Source organism: Acromyrmex echinatior, unplaced genomic scaffold, assembly GCF_024713525.1.
Source record: "Acromyrmex echinatior isolate Ae372 unplaced genomic scaffold, ASM2471352v2 Scaffold20, whole genome shotgun sequence".
Lineage (NCBI taxonomy): Eukaryota > Metazoa > Arthropoda > Insecta > Hymenoptera > Formicidae > Acromyrmex > Acromyrmex echinatior.
The window spans coordinates 192,870-211,946 of record NW_028259054.1 but is presented as its reverse complement, the minus strand read 5'-3'; the positions used below and the strand labels follow the sequence as shown (position 1 = coordinate 211,946).

The 19,077-nt window shown below is 31.1% G+C and overlaps 1 protein-coding gene and 1 pseudogene across 2 annotated transcripts in view; one reads left to right on the top strand and one right to left on the bottom strand.

Moving 5' to 3' along the window:
* The window catches only part of LOC105150442 (pyruvate kinase), a 118,572-nt gene that overhangs the window by 14,506 nt on the left and 84,989 nt on the right, over positions 1–19,077 (top strand). Inside the window, exon 2 of one of the 2 annotated variants that reach the window (XM_087416322.1) lies at positions 5,589–5,624. The exons of the other annotated variant lie outside the window; for it this stretch is intronic. Within the exon in view, the coding sequence (XP_087272448.1) occupies positions 5,598–5,624 (27 nt within the window). The 5' untranslated portion in view covers positions 5,589–5,597. The remainder of the gene's footprint in view (positions 1–5,588; positions 5,625–19,077) is intronic. 2 annotated transcript variants of the gene reach the window in all.
* On the bottom strand, positions 16,151–17,120 carry LOC147906554 (general transcription factor II-I repeat domain-containing protein 2B-like; annotated as a pseudogene).

The window sequence follows — 19,077 nt, the reverse complement described above, 5'->3', positions numbered from 1 at the left end:
GAGATTTTCGTGAAAAGAAATGCTGCTTTATAATTTTTTTCCGGTAAAATTCTACTTCTACTCAACTATTCTTGCTACTCGAGTTTGTGAAGGAGGGATATACTATACAAGGGCAAGTCAATAAGTTCTTAGAGAATCTGTCAGAGGATGTGGACTCGCAGTGTCATATCAGATTACTTTTCAACAAATAGCATCTTTCAGCTAATTACTGTCAAATTTTGAGCGGAATTCATCGCGTGGTTTCATTTCTGTAGACGATTAAAGCGAACTTTTGTATTTTTTGCAAAAATGAAAATGACTTTCGTGCAGTGATCAACATCTACATATGAAAGGTTTAACGCTGAAAGAAATCAAAGCCGAGTTGGATAATATTCATGGCACATCTGCACCAGTACGTTTGCGACTGTATACAATTAGGTGAATGAATTTAAACGTAGTCGTACATCCACATGTGATGCATCTCGTTCGAGATGTCCAATTGAGGCTGCTACGCCAGAAATCATCGATAAACTCCACGATATTGACTGATCGATGAATGAAAATGCGCGAGCTTGTTGAGGCCACAGGCATATCACATGGCATAGTGATTTCAATTTTGCACGAACAATTGGATACGAAAAAGCTATCGGCAAGATGGGTGCCGCGTTTGCTCAGTGGACCATAAGCGTGATCGTGTGACGATTTCAAAACAATGTTTGAAGATGTTTCAATATAATCCAGATGAATTTCTGCGTCGATTCATTATTGTGGACGAAACATGGATCCATTATTTCATACCCGAGACGAAGGAACAGTCAAAATAATGGATTTCACTCGGTGAAATCCATTGGAGAATCGTTGGATCAAGTGTATCGAGCTGAAAGGAGACTATGTTGAGAAATAAAAATGAATCGATCAAAAAAAATGTACTTTACTAAAAATGTATTTTACTATGTTTTTCTAAAAACTTATTGACTTGCCCTATAACGTTCATGAAAAACCGTAAACAATTAAATTTCATAAACTGTTGCGTTTTAACATGATTTATATTATTCTGGATTAATGGATGGAGTACACTATTACTACAATTTATTAAAACTTATTTAGAATGCCCCCCGCCCCTCATTGATGTCTATGGTCGCCAATCGACCGAAATTGCCGGGAAAGCATTTTTGGTCGCTTGAAACAAGCGATTAGTGTGAGAAAGAGCTCACTGTCTCATTCACTCTCGGCGCGCCGCAATCGGACACATGGACATGGGCTCGTGCTTATATGTGTGTTACAGTACGGCACCACGATAAATGGTCGAATTTATAGGCGTGGAAAAGTGACGTTTTGACAACAAAATTTATGTTGCATGCCATTTCATTATAATATTATTTGTTTAATCATGAAAATATGATTTGTCTCATACTTATCAAAGTCGTCATTATCGAAACTAAAATTATTTTGGAATTTTATTTGTAAAAGCGTATATTTTATTTGTTTCAACAACTGTCGGATCGTGTGTTTCTGTCCGAATATAGGTTTACTTTTACGACCATTTACTGACTGTCAAGGAAAGGACAGTTTCCGTCGATTTTTACCAATGTTTTAAAACGATTTTGTCATTTCGTTTTATCGTAATTGTCTTTATTTAAAAATGGTATGCAACATAAATTAACGTGTTATTATTTCTCGTTTCTGACGCCACGGTTCCAACATGGCCGCCGTGACTAACTTTAAAGAAAATTATATTAGTTTTAAATATTACATATTATATATAATATATATATATATATATATATATATATATATATATATATATATTGTAAATATATATCTACATATATGCGCGTGCGTGCGTGCATGCGTGCGTGCGATAAAAAAATTGATTTTATATAAAATTCCACTGAAACCCAAAAAAATCCACAAATTTTAAGTTTTTTAAGTGGGTAAAGCCCAAAAGAAAAACTCCGAGTTTCTATGTATTGGATAAAATAATGCCAATTCTGACTTTCTAAATCGGTAATTGATATTTCAATCTGTCTGATTCTTTATGGAGTTAATCGGACACATATGGAATACTCGTCAAATATGAAAATTTATAATTACCAATTTCAAAAGATTTTAACTTTTAGAATGCTTTTAAAAAAATCTCGTGATAATTTTGACGAAGGTATTCTATCTTGAAGTTAAAAGATCATTTAGAATTAGAAATAGAAACCCATCTAGCTAATACATATAATTTATGTAACAACATAATATAGTATAGAGTGCTTTAGGTTTGGTTAAAGTTGGTTATTTCAAATAATATAATATTCTTGATTCATGAATTTAATTATTCTTAAATGTAAAAACTATGCGCCAAAACGTTCGGACATTAAAACACAATAAATCTGAGATGCTAATAATCGCGAGCCGAAACGTTCGGACATTCGCGAGGATATACAATCCCTTTTCCCCCTTATTTCAAATAAGAAACATGCGCGCTTTTTTTTTTTAAAATAACGTTTGCCGATATTAGCGAAGGTGCACATTGGATAACGTTAATGTCGGCGGTAGACGTTATTTTTCAAGAAAAGGTAAGAGCATTTCAAAGATTCTTATCAAAAAAACATCATATAGTAATGTAAAGGATATGTTTAATTCGAAAGTGTTTTAGTTTTCAACAAGTTTGTATGAAATTTTTCATACAAGAGATATCTTTTTTATTTTCTAGAATATCAAAAGTACGTCATTTTAGAAAGCAAAATATTGTTCTCTTATTCAAGGCAGAATTACGATTTTCTTATTACGTGCATCTCATCAAAGTTGAAGTTTGTTTTTTAATTTTAAGACTTCAAATTAATATCGTTTGTAATGAAATTTTTACATAGAAACATGATTTAAAGCATTTGGAAATTACGGTTTTAAGCTTTGAAATGCTCATTTCAAACATTACTTTGTAATCATTTTTAGAGGTAGAGATATGTAAATCTTGATTTTGACCTTTGTAAAGCTAATTCTAAATGATCCTTTAACTTCAATATAGATGACGAATAACTTCGTCAAAAATGATCGTAGATTTCTGTAAAAGTATTTTAAAGATTGAAATCTGCACTTTTGAAATCGGTAATTGATATTTCAATCCGACTGATTCTTTAGGGAGCTATACGGACACAAATCGTACAATGGTCAATAAAAAAGCAAACTGAAGATAAAGATTCACTCTTTCGATTGCTGTAAACTTTTAAACCGCTTTTTTGTGTGAATTTTACTTCATGCTATAGATCTTCGAAAATTTTGTACAAAATTTTCGCATTTGACGGGTATCGATTTATGTCCGTATAGCTCCATAAAGAATCAATTGGATTGAAATATCAATTACCGATTTCGAAAGTAGAGATTTCAAGCTTTCAAATGCTTTTTTTATTTTTTTATCTGCGATGATTTTTCACTGAGTTACGATGTTTTAAATATTGTATATTTTTGAGTGTGTTCGAAAGTGTTCCTTATTTTTTGTTGAGTAATGTGCGTGCGTGCGTGCGCGCGCGCGTGTATATGTATGTATATATATCAAATAAGAATAATTTAATTTTAATTTAAAGATATTTTAACTCTCGATTTGAAGATATAGTAATTTTATGTCTGATATTATTTCCTTTGAAATGAAGAAAATTATTATTGAATAATGAGAATATATTTTTCTTGGTGTAAACGTTTTCATGTAAACAAATTGTGTCGATTTAACATTATATAATCTTATTTCAAGCTTTATGTGTCGAAAATAAAGATATTCTTAAGGAATAGTCTTTCTTTGTGTGTATATAAGGACTTATTCAATATTATCATCATATTTTATCACAAAGGAAATATTAATTAAGTAATTTTAAAATAATGGTTTTATAAAAATTTTTTTTTATTCAATGTTGAAATATCATAATCAAATGTTGAAATTTCAGTAACGTAGAATATCGTATTAGCCCTACTTAAAATGTACAGAAAATAATCTATCCGTTGATGTTTGTCCCTGCATTATACGATAGAAACTATTAAAAAGCCACTTAGTTGTTCTGTTCGCATGTACAGGATACTTCAAGCACGGATACTTTGCTTGAAGAAACACATAGAATATCTATTTTGAAATAATAATTTTACAATAGCTAATAAATGTAGATGTGTTATTAGACAGACATACACGTTACAAACGGACATTTGGTATTTCACAAGCAATGCTGACAAAATATCAATTTTATGCTCGTAATCGTATACGAATTCTTGATTACATTAGATATATATACATATTATATATAATTTCTATTGCATATTACGGATAAAATTATACTCATTCGAACGTAAACAATTTTTTCCTGCATATTTATTCTGCTTATAGCGCGTATAGAATACAATTCGATTTTCAGTTGTATCCGTATCTAATGGTTTCTAAAAATTTTATGTTTCTGTAAATTTATAATAAAGTAGGGTGATATTTAAAATTGAAATATTTCTAAAATATATATTTAATTTTATATATTGGGTCATCTAAAAAGTATCCGCGGTTTTTTGTCACTAGATGGTCAATCGCGGATACTTTTTAGATGACCCAATATTTTAATTTTATATAACTTTGTATCTTATAACAATTTGTACGTACAAATATAAAGAATTTCATTTTAATTGATATATTCTAAATGATATAGATATTGCAAACGTTTGCATCTGAATATTTGTATTGCATATTCTGAATGATTCTTAGAAATATTTTGGAAATTCGTGATTTAAAAAAAATTATTGACTTGTAACATATATGAGTGCGTATATTAACAAACGTTTATGAAACAAAGATATTTTCAAAGTATAATTTTTTGCAACATATTTCTTGTGATCATGAATTTATCATTAATGTAATAATGCGACACTATCGAATAATTCTTTTTAAACGAATAATTCTTTTTATTTTGAGACATATGACTTCGATTGTAAGTCCGTTTTCTTTAAAAAATTATTTTGGAACATTGATTTATAAAAATATATAAAAAAGAGAGTTATTTTTTTCTTTTTTTCTCCCTTTCTCATAATATAATGTGATATTATGCTAGATTAATTATATTCTTTTTTTCCTCAAATTTGTGAACTCTTCTTTAATAAATTCTTAATAAGGTACGTCTTCATTAAGGTAGTAATATATCTGATTGCGTCTTTCTAAGTTCCGCCCTGAATGTAGAGAGAAATAATTTCGCCATTCTGATCGGTTTCTTCTTTCGCGATCTACGAAAATTATTTCGGCAAGCATCGAACACGTATATATGTTCTATTTTGCTCCGGTAGAAGATCTAATTTTTGCATCTCGGATTATCGTAAACTTTTCAGATGTTCTGGCGTCATAATTGATGTATAATGCGTTCAATACATTGCACAGACATCATTTTAAATTTTCTGCTCCGTTTCCGTTCGCTGCATCAATACTTCAAACCGTCGCTGATGACGGCAACGGTGACGATGACGACCCCGTGCATGTCATGTCTCGTTAGCGATGCCGGATCGCCACACTCGCGCGCGATGACTATTGCAGTTCAGAGAAATCATTACAGCGGCGTTACCATAAATATTTCGTTATTAATATCAGCCAATCCTTTTTTTTTGTGCAGCCTGCCAAAATGGTTTGGATCACCACCGACGATCAGGTACCATCACCATATATGATTGTAATCAATTGTTCTTTTATTACGATTTGTTAAAGTTTGTATTTATTCTTAATCAAGATTATCATTTCGGTGAATTTAGATAGTTTCTATCCAGATAGCAAGCACGCGTCACTTTACTGTTAGATCTTTTTATCATTTATTTAACATTACTGACGACACTAATTAATATTCTCAAGACGTAAAAATGATAATTCCATGTCATAATTCCGGCCGAGATATTATAATATTTTTTGCAATAAATAAATTTATTTATAGATTTCCAGCATTATTTCTTTAATAAATGCCTATTGAGTATCATATTTAATTGTGATATTATTATACTGTAGTAGTAGTAGTATTCTGCTGCATTTTAAAATCCAGAAAAATTTTGATGTGCAATTCAAATAATTACGAATATAATATATAAATATGTAACATATATATATACAAATTTACATAGAATTATTTAAAGCATTAAAGATCCATCTTTGACCGTTATGGATCTTTATTCTCTATTGAATGTTTTCAATATCATAATGTTGTCGTTATGCTTACGATGATAAAATAATGATTCAATTATGATATAATTATAACAAAACAAAAGTAAAAAATTCACTCATCCTAAGCCACGCACATATCTATTAGCGAATTTAGTTGGATGCACTGATATATACATATTAAGGCTGTTGTACATTGATTTAATCTGATTGTAAAAGTGAAGTGTAAATATTTCGAATTATAAAATAAATGTTTTATTTTATAATTCAACAGCTCAATAAAATGTATTGAATATTTATAGTTTAATCGATTTCTGTGTTTAGGTCTATTCTTTATTCCTGCGTTACCTGAACTGATGCACAGTGCAATAAGTTGAAATGAAATAAATATACGTTTGTTTCGCTTCAACTTATTGCACAGTATGCACCAATTCAGGCAGTGCGGGAATAAAGAACAGACCTTTTATACTAAACATATATTTTTACATTAGTTTGTGTACTCAGCAACTAAAAGATTGCAACACTTTTTAAATGATTTTCAGAACGCGAAAAAATTGTCAGAATGTGAACCACTGCTTGTGTAGCGATTATATAGCGGTTGATAGCTGTCACAATATGATAACAGAATCAAAATATATAAGATGTAAATAAGTTTTCTGTAATTATTTTGTATATTAGATTAAATATTATGCTTATGATTTTGCGTTTCAAGATCGAAAAAGATTTCAGTGTGTGATTTGTAGAATCCTGTATGTATACATATATTCACACAAGAAATATTTAAGCACGATTTGTTTCGAAAAGATTGTAAATACATTGAACTGGTCAATACCATGGCGACATTCAACCATCGAGATATAGTACTGAAGCATTAGCATCGAAACCATCTAGATCTAGAAAGAGATACAGCGAGATTCACTACTTGATAGTGAATCATATAATCAAGAGCCCTGAGGCATTAAGTTGATACATCTGTGCTCAGAGTGTTACTTTTGCATAAAATATACGTAGAATATATTTTTATTTTTATTTTGTATCTAATAATTAATAATATAAATTTAGAATTATCGTGTGTTAGTACTAATCAATACTTCTGTGATAGCTCCTGACTTTAAAGAATACATTACTGTTCTCCCTCTCGTGAAACATAATTCGACCAATAGGACAAGAGTAGAAAGAAAGTTTCCGTGCCCAATTATCGTACTCTTTCTAGATCTGTCGAAAAAATGAAAAATCAAAGAGATTTCGCATCTCCAGTACTATATGTCGATGGATTCAACGAAGGAAGAACTGAACAAGCTATTGAATAAGAACTGCAATTTCTACTATGATGTTCAGACGATACTTGATGTTGTGCTGCTTTCCTTACTTTCCTTTATGGACTGCAATTGTGTTGCCAAAGAATTGTGGAGTATTTTCAAATACTATCCTATCAAAATCGTTATTGTACCCAGATCCAACTATATGATAACATCATAGATATGTATCAAATATACGCCTTCTATTATTTCAATTATTTGCACAAAGAAAAATAATGTCATCGTATTGAGTGCAGGACCTGTGATGGATTCTTTAAAATACTTCTCATATCTCGTACATTTCGTACGATGTTATACGGAAAAAGATATCCACTTTTTAAAGTTTTTTTTATAATAGTTTAACTGCAAAAAATCGTTTTGTTACTAAATGTTTTGTACGTAAATAGTGTAAAGTGTATGTAAATAGTGCCTCTTGAAGAAGAAAAATCACCCCTGTAAATTGCTATGCGACTGCTCAAAGATAAAGAAATTAAGTTTTCCGCAGACAAATTTTTAGTGAACACATGGCTTTTTGCAAGAACTAATGAATATTTCAGGCTTGTTCAGGTATAGATTTGTTCGTCATTGCGAGGGCTACATTTTACGAGAATTTCAAAACTTTGCGTTTAAATCTTGCGTTTAAATGAACAAAGAGCGAGTGAAAAAAAGGACTTTTTCATCAAAAGATGTTTTTTATTTTTTTTTCTACTGAATTAATCTACTGAAGATCGATTTTAATGTTTCATTTTATAGGTATTTCGAATACCTACATTTTTTATACCGAATTTTTTTCCATACAATCAATATCTTTCGTTTTATAAGTGAAAAACATGCTTTTTGCAACTATTCGATTTTTTTCACAAATCTCGAGTCTCAAACATGCGCATTTCTTTCTGATGGTTTTTCAAGACTTTCGTGAAGAAAAGTGTAGAGTTTTTGAAAGAAAGATATATTATATAATGGGCATGAAAAATCGTAAATAATTAAATATCTCGTAAATTGTTGCGTTTTAACATAATTTATATTCTGGATTAATGGGAGGAGTACACTATTATTACAATTTATTAAAACTCATATTATTTGGAATGCCTTCTACCTCTTGATGCCTAGGGTCGCCAAGCAGCCGAGAAAGCATTTTCGAACGATATCCAATGAAAGCTCTGTTTTTTCTCACGTGATAATGCAGAGCAGAGTTCTCATTGGATATTGTCTGTCGTTTATCGTTCATGTTCGGTGTGCAATTGGCATAACTGCAGTAATTCATATTCTGACAATTTTGTCACGTTCTGAAAACCATTAAAAAAATGCAACCTTTTAGTTGCTGATTATATGATGGTTTTAATGTGTACATCGAGTGCGTTCAACTGAATTCGCTATACATATATTTAGTTGCTTAATTTCTGTATATTATCATACGAGATCAGAATTGATCATTCTTTATGATCCATGAACATTTAATGTCTTTATGTTTAAAAAATTAAGTTTATATGCTTAAAAAATTAAATATAGTTACCACAAAACTTAACTTTTTGTTAATAGTACTGTCGATATGAGAGAGAACTTTTTAAAAACGCTCGAATTGAAAAAGACCTGAATATGATTCGAAGATTAACTTTAATGAAGATATACTTATGGCAGATCAGTTCAATAAATAATATTAAAAGAATGAAACATTATAGAGAATTGTCAGCCAAAGAGAAATGTACACACAAAATTTGTAGTTGGAGAATCTATAGACTAAGATATTAGAGGTATAAGTTATTAAATAATGATTGCATATAATTTAATTTAAAAAAAATTTATTACAGTATTTAATGATACTATTATTAAAAAATAATTTGTGATGTACATGGTTTACAAATCAAGATTTCCGGTCGATGTTTCTGTCACAGAGATTTACGAGATAACATGTGAACTGTAAATTGTAAAGAACATCGGAAGGATAATCAATCGATTTAAATTTGTTAAGAAGAGGAGTATGTAAAATAGATCGAATGAAATATTTATATTGTATATAATTTTACTGAAGAAGACCGACATTAAAGGTCGAAACGTTTGTTTATATTGTTTATATTATTTGAATTACATGATTATTTAAATTAGCGCACATTAACTAGCTAAGCTTTGATAGCTTCTCACGATATACATATATTTGAAACATTACAGTTAAAATACATTTTTTTATAAATTAATACAAACTACATTGATTTTCTTTGGTTTTTGTACACACGGAGTAGCATCTCATATTTTTCTGTTACTCATTTGAATAAGAATAAAATTGTATAATACGATAATAATACGAAGAATGCCAGAAGAAAACCGTATATATTATATATTACTATACTTACTACAAATTTATAATTGCAAATTAAGAAAGATAATTAATAATATTTAATTATTAAATATGATCTAAAATGATATTTCTGTGATATTGTCAAAAATATTACATTTATTTTATATTTGATTGATATTGAATAATGAAAAATGATTTTAAATTGATATTTTGGTGATGATACTTTGCTATTTGGATAATTGCGATTATTTATAAAATTCCGTTGAGAAGAACTTTTTTTATTTGTAATTCTTATTACATTTAAAACAATTATAAATACATTCAGTAAAATAATAACATGTGCAAACCAAAAAACTAATAATAATTTTTAGATTTTAATATTGACATAAAATTAAGAATTTTACAGCAGAAGACCGAAATATTATGTCGTAATGATGTGAAATATCTTCAAAGAATTAATTAAAATGATATGTACATAACTGTCACTCGATGTCACTAGCACGAACATATCTAATATTTTACATCAAAATGATGTGTCTTTGCTACCTGGATAATTATAAGCGGATGACTATTTAAACGTCAAATCTCAATATTTATTCGTGGCGTTGGATATAATTTTTCTTATACGCGCGCGCGCGCGCGCGCGTGTGTGTGTGTATAAGAAAATTATATATATATATATATATATATATATATATATATATATATATATATATATATGGTATATATGCAACATGGAAAAATTATTTCACTGAAATTATAATGATTTCGATGTATATTGCATATTTTCTTTTTATATTGCTTGAATTTTTTTTGTTTATGCATGTATATACGTTGTGCTTAAACATGTATGAGTTAAACATGTTTGTATCTTAAAGGTTCAGATTATTTAACCAAACTTCGAGCATTGGTGCCAGATTCGATGTGAAAATCAAGTAAAAGTGATATTGGCAGTCAACGATGAATGTATCGGCTCATGGATTTGCCTTGTCATTGGCAGCCAACATTTTCCGCCGATCAAATGCTCGCGGCTCGAGATTCGACTCATTGTTTGGTTCGATAATCTGAATCACGGATATAAGGATATAAGATGATTTCACTTGCCTACTTTTCCCCTAGAAAGCTGTCACGAAATTAAGATTGTTCAGACACATAATGCTAAGTAGCATAATGATCTGACAGCTAACTTAATAATCTACTGTAATGCTGACTCTACAATAAATTGGTAATCGGTAGTTCTAAGTCTTATCGGTGAATCGATGAAGTTGGCCAACAACCAACTTATTTACATGATTAAACTACCGATTTTTTTAAGACTGGCTAAATTTGATTTTATTCCTTCCCATTAGTTGAGCTAATGACTCGCTGGTCTAATTGACAACTTGTAGATGCGAAAAATTATTGTTACCTATTTAGATGACTGGTTTAAAGATTTCCGACTATCGACTCATTGTACAGAATAAGCTTAAGAAATAAAATGTGTTAATACACAGATGTATAAACTAAATGAATATTGCCCACAACTGGATTATTGATGAAATCAAATATAAAATTATTTATGTCAAGCAAGTGGGTAATAATGGAAAAATTGCAACAATTTTTTGATATGATCAAAAATTGATGAATCATTACTTACATATTAATTAATAACACATATAAATCAGTAAACCGAATTCTTGGTAAAATATAATATATGTAAATTTATGTAAAAGTAAGAAATGAAAGCATATTTTATAATTCGTATAAATTTTATTTTTGTGGCATGATTATTCCGTTTAAACTTAATTTATTAATATGAATTCTTTACCTTCATATAATATATAATAATTATTGAATATTACTATAAAAAAATTTGAAAATACTTAAGGCGATCCTAAAGACGATTAGTAATGTAAACAGCACACTAACATGTCATTTACATGTTATTAGGTCTATTTTTTTATTGCTCCACTTTCTGAACTGGTGCACACAGCAATAAAAAATAGACCTACCGATACATCACTACTATTATTAGGTGTTGGAATTAATTCGTAGCGTTTTTAATGAAAGAATGTTATTTATTTCACATGAGCATTAAAAAATACATTAATGAAAGTACTTCCCATCACTTGTAAAACGCTACGAATTAATTCCAACACCTAATACATCACACATCTAAGTCCAATTTTAAGAACTCCACATTGTTTCTTTGTATAAACTACTAGTCTGTGGATTATTATTTCGTAAGTATAGTTTGCACAATTTTTATATAAAATAAATATTGTCACGACGTGACAGCTTTGGAACGCCTAATTGTAAGAAATAGTAAAGAAGATTTCAATTTCGATATTTTTTTGCTGTTCTCAGCACAAACTCACTGATACACATTAATGCGTATACTTTAATTCTGGAAAAGCATTTTCGAATCAGTAAAAGAAGAAAAAGTAATTATTACATAATAATTATATGGTTTAGTCGATAATACAAATGACTTTAGGATCCCTTTAAAGCAAAACCGAATTCTGACAATATTAATGAAATAGATTTTTTAAAAATTAAATATATCGAGAATAGCAATATTTTTAATTCAGTTTCTTATACTATTGTTCTATCTTACTCAAATGTGTACGTTTATCCTTATCTAACATATTAGCGTGCCATTTTTTGAAAGATCTGACTTTTTTTTACGGAGAGAAAATGCATTATGCATCCCTCGGCTTCCAAGCCGGAGGACATATTAGAAATGCGTGTAGCATAATCAGTACCCCAATTGGCCCGTTGGTATACAGCCAATCCTTATCCTGGGATGAAGTCAGAATAGATCCCCAGGGGCTATATGATGCTACAGGCGAGGAGAGGAGATACAATTCTCCCTCGCTTCGTCCCCTCCCGGTGTTTAAAGGGAGCAGAATTGGGAGGCTCGAGTTCGGACCAACCTGGTCTCGCCAGGAGTATGAAAGAGTTAATTACTCCCTGTAGTTAATTACTCCCCGTAAGATCTGGTACCTACTGCTACACGCAATCATCTTTATTAATCATTATTTATCTTTGCTACTCTTTACTCATTTTTACTCATCTTTGCTACTCTTTACCTCTATTTATATTTATAAAACCGTTATAAATCCGTTCATTCATGTTATTTCTATAGCACAACCACCTTATTTTGTATAAAATTCGATAATTATACCGAAGGAGAGTTTTCCCCTTGATCTTGATATATATTGTTAAGTTTTATGACCCTTAGTTTTATGAATAATCTCCAATAGGTTTTAGTCGTTGCTCGTTACTCGTTAAAAAATCAGAAGAAAAGTTTGAAAAATGATCTTTTTTTATTATATAGAACAAAAATTTCCTGCTTTAAAATATATTTTACAACTGTTCATGCGAAGCGATTTCCATTCTATCTCCCCTCCTGTTATGAGGCTCACGACTTTCCACGCGAAGCGACTTCTACTCCCCCTCCCCCCTATATGCGTTATTATATAAAAACAAAAATTACATAAGAAAATAACGTTTTCAAAGAAAATTATTAGATTAAACAAACTTACTTAAGTAAAGTTCGATCTTAATTATGCTCCTAGTTTCGTTTGGATGGATCTAACTTGTAATCCATTTGCACAGTAAATTTTTCTTTGAAGAAAATCTAAACCGTTTTCTGTATGTCGATTTACTCGAAAACGAACTCCCACGTTTACTTGAAGATATTCCACTTCAACTACGTCTAAATATGTGGTTTCAACAGGATGGATGTCCAGCCCACACGTCTGTCATTGCTCGTCAACAACTGAACCGCATATTTCGCGGCCAATGGATAGGTAAATATGGTCCACATAACTGGCCACCACGATCACCGGATCTTACAATTTTGGATTTTTATTTGTGGGGAAGAATAAAAGACCTCGTATACCGCGAACGACCTACGACTTCAGAAGACATGAAGAACAGAATTCGAGAAGCCATTCAGTCTCTAGATCCTGTCGAAATTCGTCGGGTGACGGATGATTTTCAACGAAGAATAACAGCCTGCATACATGCACGTGGAGGACACTTCGAAAATCTAGACTGAACACATGCGTACGAACAAAGGTGACGGCAAGGGGAACCACCTTAAAAAAGCACCCCGACGAGGTGTAAGTCCGACCTTGTGACCTCCATGTGATACATCTTGGGTAACGCTGACATAGGCGGCATCGACTGTTCAAGATCTTGATAAATAGGAATCTTTAAAAATCGATGTACATGACTACAAATGAATCTAAAAGTAGAATTCAAATTCACCAGCAGATGGATGCATCATAGCTATGTAAATACCTAGTATTGTGAAGTTTGAACTATTTTTTGTACAAACACATCCATATCTTTTAGAAGGTTGGTACGGGTGCTCTAAAAGTAACTTGACCTTCACATGACCTCTAAGGGTAATTTTGACCTAGGCTTGATAACGTATTCGGACGTAAAATTTTCCGCTATTTTCATTTGTGATGTCATGAATAAGGGTTTACATTTGTAAAACGGTACTTTGACCTTGAGTTATGCCCAAGGTCGACCTCAAGGTCAAATTCAAGGTCACCATCAGATAGATCTCCCGAAATCCTGCAAATTTTGTCTGAACCATTTTTTTGTACAAACACATCCCTACCTTTTAAAAGGGTGGTACGGGTGCTCTGAGACACCCGGTATATATATATAATATATATATATATATATATAAATGTACATACATGTTTAATAATATAATTATTATCTAATCATAACTATTAAAAAAATAATAATCTCAATTCCTGAAATAAATAAAATTATTGGTAACAAAAAATGTAGCGACTGGCAACTAGCTCTGTTAACGGGGCACAATAAATATAAATGTCATTAAAATATAATTATATGTCTAATTTTTTAAGACTAAATAATACTTATTCCTTACAGCATTAATTCCTAGTAGTCATTTTTTGTTATCAGATTATCATTTTTTGTAATTAAGATAATTATAATTATTTTTTGTAATTAGATAATTACAACTATAGGACAATAGTTTCCACGTCACCATTGTACTATTGTTAGGTACTATTGTTGACGCGTTTTTTTTGAAGTGGTTTCCCTAATAGTGGTTTCTATTCCACTGAAAAGAAAAATATAAAAGATTTATTAGATGTACAACTTTGCTTCTGCCATTTTTTTTCCGAAACTCGAGGCTTTATTGTAAAAAACTGGTTATACATTTATGATTCAAAGTATTGTCCATCGCTGGCCACTACTTTCTCTCATTTTTCGGGCAGCGTACGAATCCCGCGTCGAAAAAACTGGTCATCTTTTGAGATGATTCACGAATCGATCCAATTTTTTACTTCTTCATAAGACCGAACCTGCTGGTCAGCCAGGCCGTGTGCCATTGATCGATACAAGTGATAGTTAGAGGGAGCAACGTCTGGAGAATATGGCGGGTGGGGTAGGATTCCCATTTCCCATTTCAACGTTTCCAAGTACGTCTTGACCACTTTCGCAATATGGGGTCGAGCATTATCATGCTGCAAAATCACTTTATCGTGTCTCTCGTTGTATTGCGGTCGTTTGTCTTTCAATACTCGGCTCAAACGCATCAATTGCGTTCGATACTGATCGCCTGTGATTGTTTCAGTCGGTTTTAACAGCTCATAATATAGTACACCGAGCTGATCCCACCAAATACATAGAGCATGATCTTGGAGTCGTGAATATTCGGTTTGGCCGTCGACGTGGAAGCATGGCCGGGAACTCCCCATGATTTTCTGCGCTTGGGGTTATTGTAATGAATCCATTTTTCGTTCCCAGTCACAATGCGATGCAGAAATCCCGTCTTTGCCTTTCAAGCAGCTTTCACAAGCAAACAAACGCCGTTCAACATCTCTCGGCTTCAACTCGTACGGCACCCAATTCCCTTGCTTCTGAATCATTCCCTTTGAGGCGTTTTGAAATGGCTTGTTGAGTCACTCCCAGTGATCGTGCCAATTCTTCTTGATTTTGACACGAGTCTTGATCAAATAATGCCTCCAATTCTGCATCTTCGAAAACCTTCTCTCTTCCACCGCTATGCCGGTCTTCGATGTCAAAATCACCGTTCTTGAAGCGTTGAGACCACTCATGACACGTTCTTTCACTAATAGCGGCCTCACCATAATTTGAGAGTATTCGATGAGCCTCAGCCGCAGATTTCTTCATATTGAAGCAGAAAATTAAAACCTCCCACAAATGATGAGAATTTATAAACTGACATTTTCAATCGAGAATAACTTTATGATGCAGACACAAATCGACTAATGTTTCTATGGAGTTATGTTGACAGATGCCTAAGTTTATTATATGACGTCTATTTATTTCGACCACCACTTACTGCTAAAGCCATCTATAGGAAAACGGCGGAAGCAAAGTTGTACACCTAATATTTGTGAGCAAAGAAATTAAATTCAAAGAACAATTAAATGAATATTAATTTGATTTTCTAGGCCGTGTAAACGATTGTACAAGAGATGATATATCTACAGGAATGCTAGAAGAACAGTTTCGCATTAATGAAGATAAGGATTTATCGCTTAAAGAAGAACGCTTATCTATTTTTATATTTTTCATTTTTGAAATGAAACATTACATAAATATGCATAAATTACATAAATATACATAAATATGTGGATCCAAACATAGAAAAAATTTGCAAATCAAAATCTTTAAGATTAGAATAATTTGAAATATTCAAAAATTAAAACAATTCTGCTCCCTTTTCTAGGTGCGCTTTGAGAAACAAATCACTTTGCAAATCGCAAAGTTCTTCTTGAAATTGTAAATTCTGTTCTTCTATTTTCGCGGTTGGGTTACAGGATTTTCAGAAAGAATTAAATCCTTTCAAAGGCTCTTGAAATCAGTAAAACGTGTATCGAACTGACTTATTAATGAATTAATTAAATCTATAAATTTTTTGAAATTGCAATTTGTGCCGTATTCTTCGAAAAGTATTTGGCAAGAAGGATAAAAATGAAGACTGTTTTCTTCTAAATGATTTTTAAATAATAACAATTTCCAAGAAATGAGTCAATATGACTAACTAATTGACTTATTGTCTGATTGGTCTTTTGCAGCTTTAAATTTAGGATATTTAAATGATTAGTCAAATCAGTAATGAAAGCAAGCTCACAGAGAAACTCTACATCTTCAAAGAGAGATTTAAAATCATCTTTTTCAACAGACATTTCTTGCAAGAAAAGAAAGATTTCTTTTCTTAGCAAAGAATTCTCGCAAAGAACTTCTTTAAACATTTGGCAGCACTAAGCCATCGGGCTTCACAATGTAAGGGTACATCTGTATAAATTGCATTATATTTTTCGAGAAAATTTTGAAATTTTCGATGAGATAGAAATTTGTTATCGCTTTTTATTGAAGTGACGATTTTAGTAACAATTTTCATGGTGGAATACAATTTTATAGCTTTCCCACATAATGCTTCTTAATGAATAATACAATGTATAAGGGGAATTTAAAATTTCGTTACTTTATCTGACCATAGAAATCTGTTTTTGGATCTAGCATCGCTTTCGCACCATCAGTGTAACAATAGCTGAACATTTGGAAAAGTTAGTATTAAATTTTTGAAGAGTTTGTTCAACGCCATTGTTGTATCATGCAATGGAACGAAATCCAACAGCTCGGCATATGAGAAATCGTTTTGTACAATTCGAGCAAAAGTACTTAATTGGCTCACATATTGATTATTGATGCTTTCATCCAAACATAATGAAAAATAACTATAACTTGCTAATAAATATTTTAATTTTTCTTCTATTGAACAAGCAATACTATGAATTCTTGAAGCTACTGTTTTTTTAGTTAAAGGAATGCTAGCAGCTTCAGCAAGAATCAATGAATTGCCGAATGATTTTATTGCTTCGATGAGGCATTCTTTTATAAAATCACCTTCTATAAATGGCCTAGAATGTTTGGCAATGAATAGCGAAATAGCATAGGATGCAGTAACAACTTTAATCGAAGGTGAAGCATCATTATTGTTAGAACTTGGAGAATTCAAATCTTCCTGATATATTAATTTTAATCCTTCGATTAAACTACATTTTTCCTGACCTACGTATTTGTCATATTTGTTAAAATGTTTATTTTATAATAACTCTCAATAACAAATTTTGTCACTATATCAGGTTAATAACCGCATAAAAGACAAACCGTCTTATTGTAAATAAATGCGAAGAAATTATTCTGTCATGTTTTATTAAAATGTTGTTTATATTTATACCTTTGCTCGCTCGCCATTCTATAGCTTTTGTGAACAGATTACAGTCAAGAAAAAATCATACTAAATTAAAATAACTTTTTAGGAAATTTAGAAGAGAATAATAGAAATTTCACACACACACACACGCACACGCACACGCACACGACACGCCATGCACACACCAGCACTTTAAATTCATATTTCACAAAGCATAAGAGATTAACTTGAGAATAAAAGACATAAAGAGATTAGCACTTGAGAATAAGAAAACCACAATAAAAAAAATATAATTTTCAGAAAATTAAGAGAATACCATAGTAGGAACTCTACACAGTCTATTCGGTTTCGACACATCACTACTAAACATTCTGCCTGTACAGCACAGCAACGAACTGTTGGAAAACAAGAAAGTTACATAATACTGAAACACACCAACTTGCATAGCACTACGCGCTTATATTTTTTATTTTTGAAAAGGAGTATTTACATAAATTGTCGCGTTCAGCAGACTCAATTGATGCAGAGCAGGTCCATGAGCGCTCACTGCTGATTATTCTTTTAGATTCTATAAACAACATTCTACAATTGAAACGCTGAACGCGACAATTTAAATTTCTCGCGCAATATTTATGTGAACACTCCTTTTCAAAAATAAAAAATATAAGCGCGTGGTACTACGCGACAATTTAAATTTCTCGTACAAAATTTATGTGAATGCTTCTTTTCAAAAATGAAAAATATAAAAACAGATAAGCGTTTTTCTTTAAGTGATAAATCCTTATCTTCATTAATGTAAACCAGTTCTAACATTCCTGTAGATATATCATCTTTTATACAATCATCAAACGGCCTAGAAAATCGAGTTAATATTTATTTAATTATTCTTTGAATTTTGTTTCTTTGCTCATAAATAAATCTTTTATATTCTTCTTTTCAATGGAATAGGCCTACTGGAAAAACTTAAAAAGAAACGCGTCAACAAATAATACCTCAATGGTGACGTGGAAACTATTGTCTACTAGGAATCAGCGCTGTAAATGGGGCACAATAAATATCAATAAATGTCATTAAAATATAATTATATGTTTAATTTTTCAAGAATAAATAATACTTATTCTGTTTATAGCGCTAATTTCCA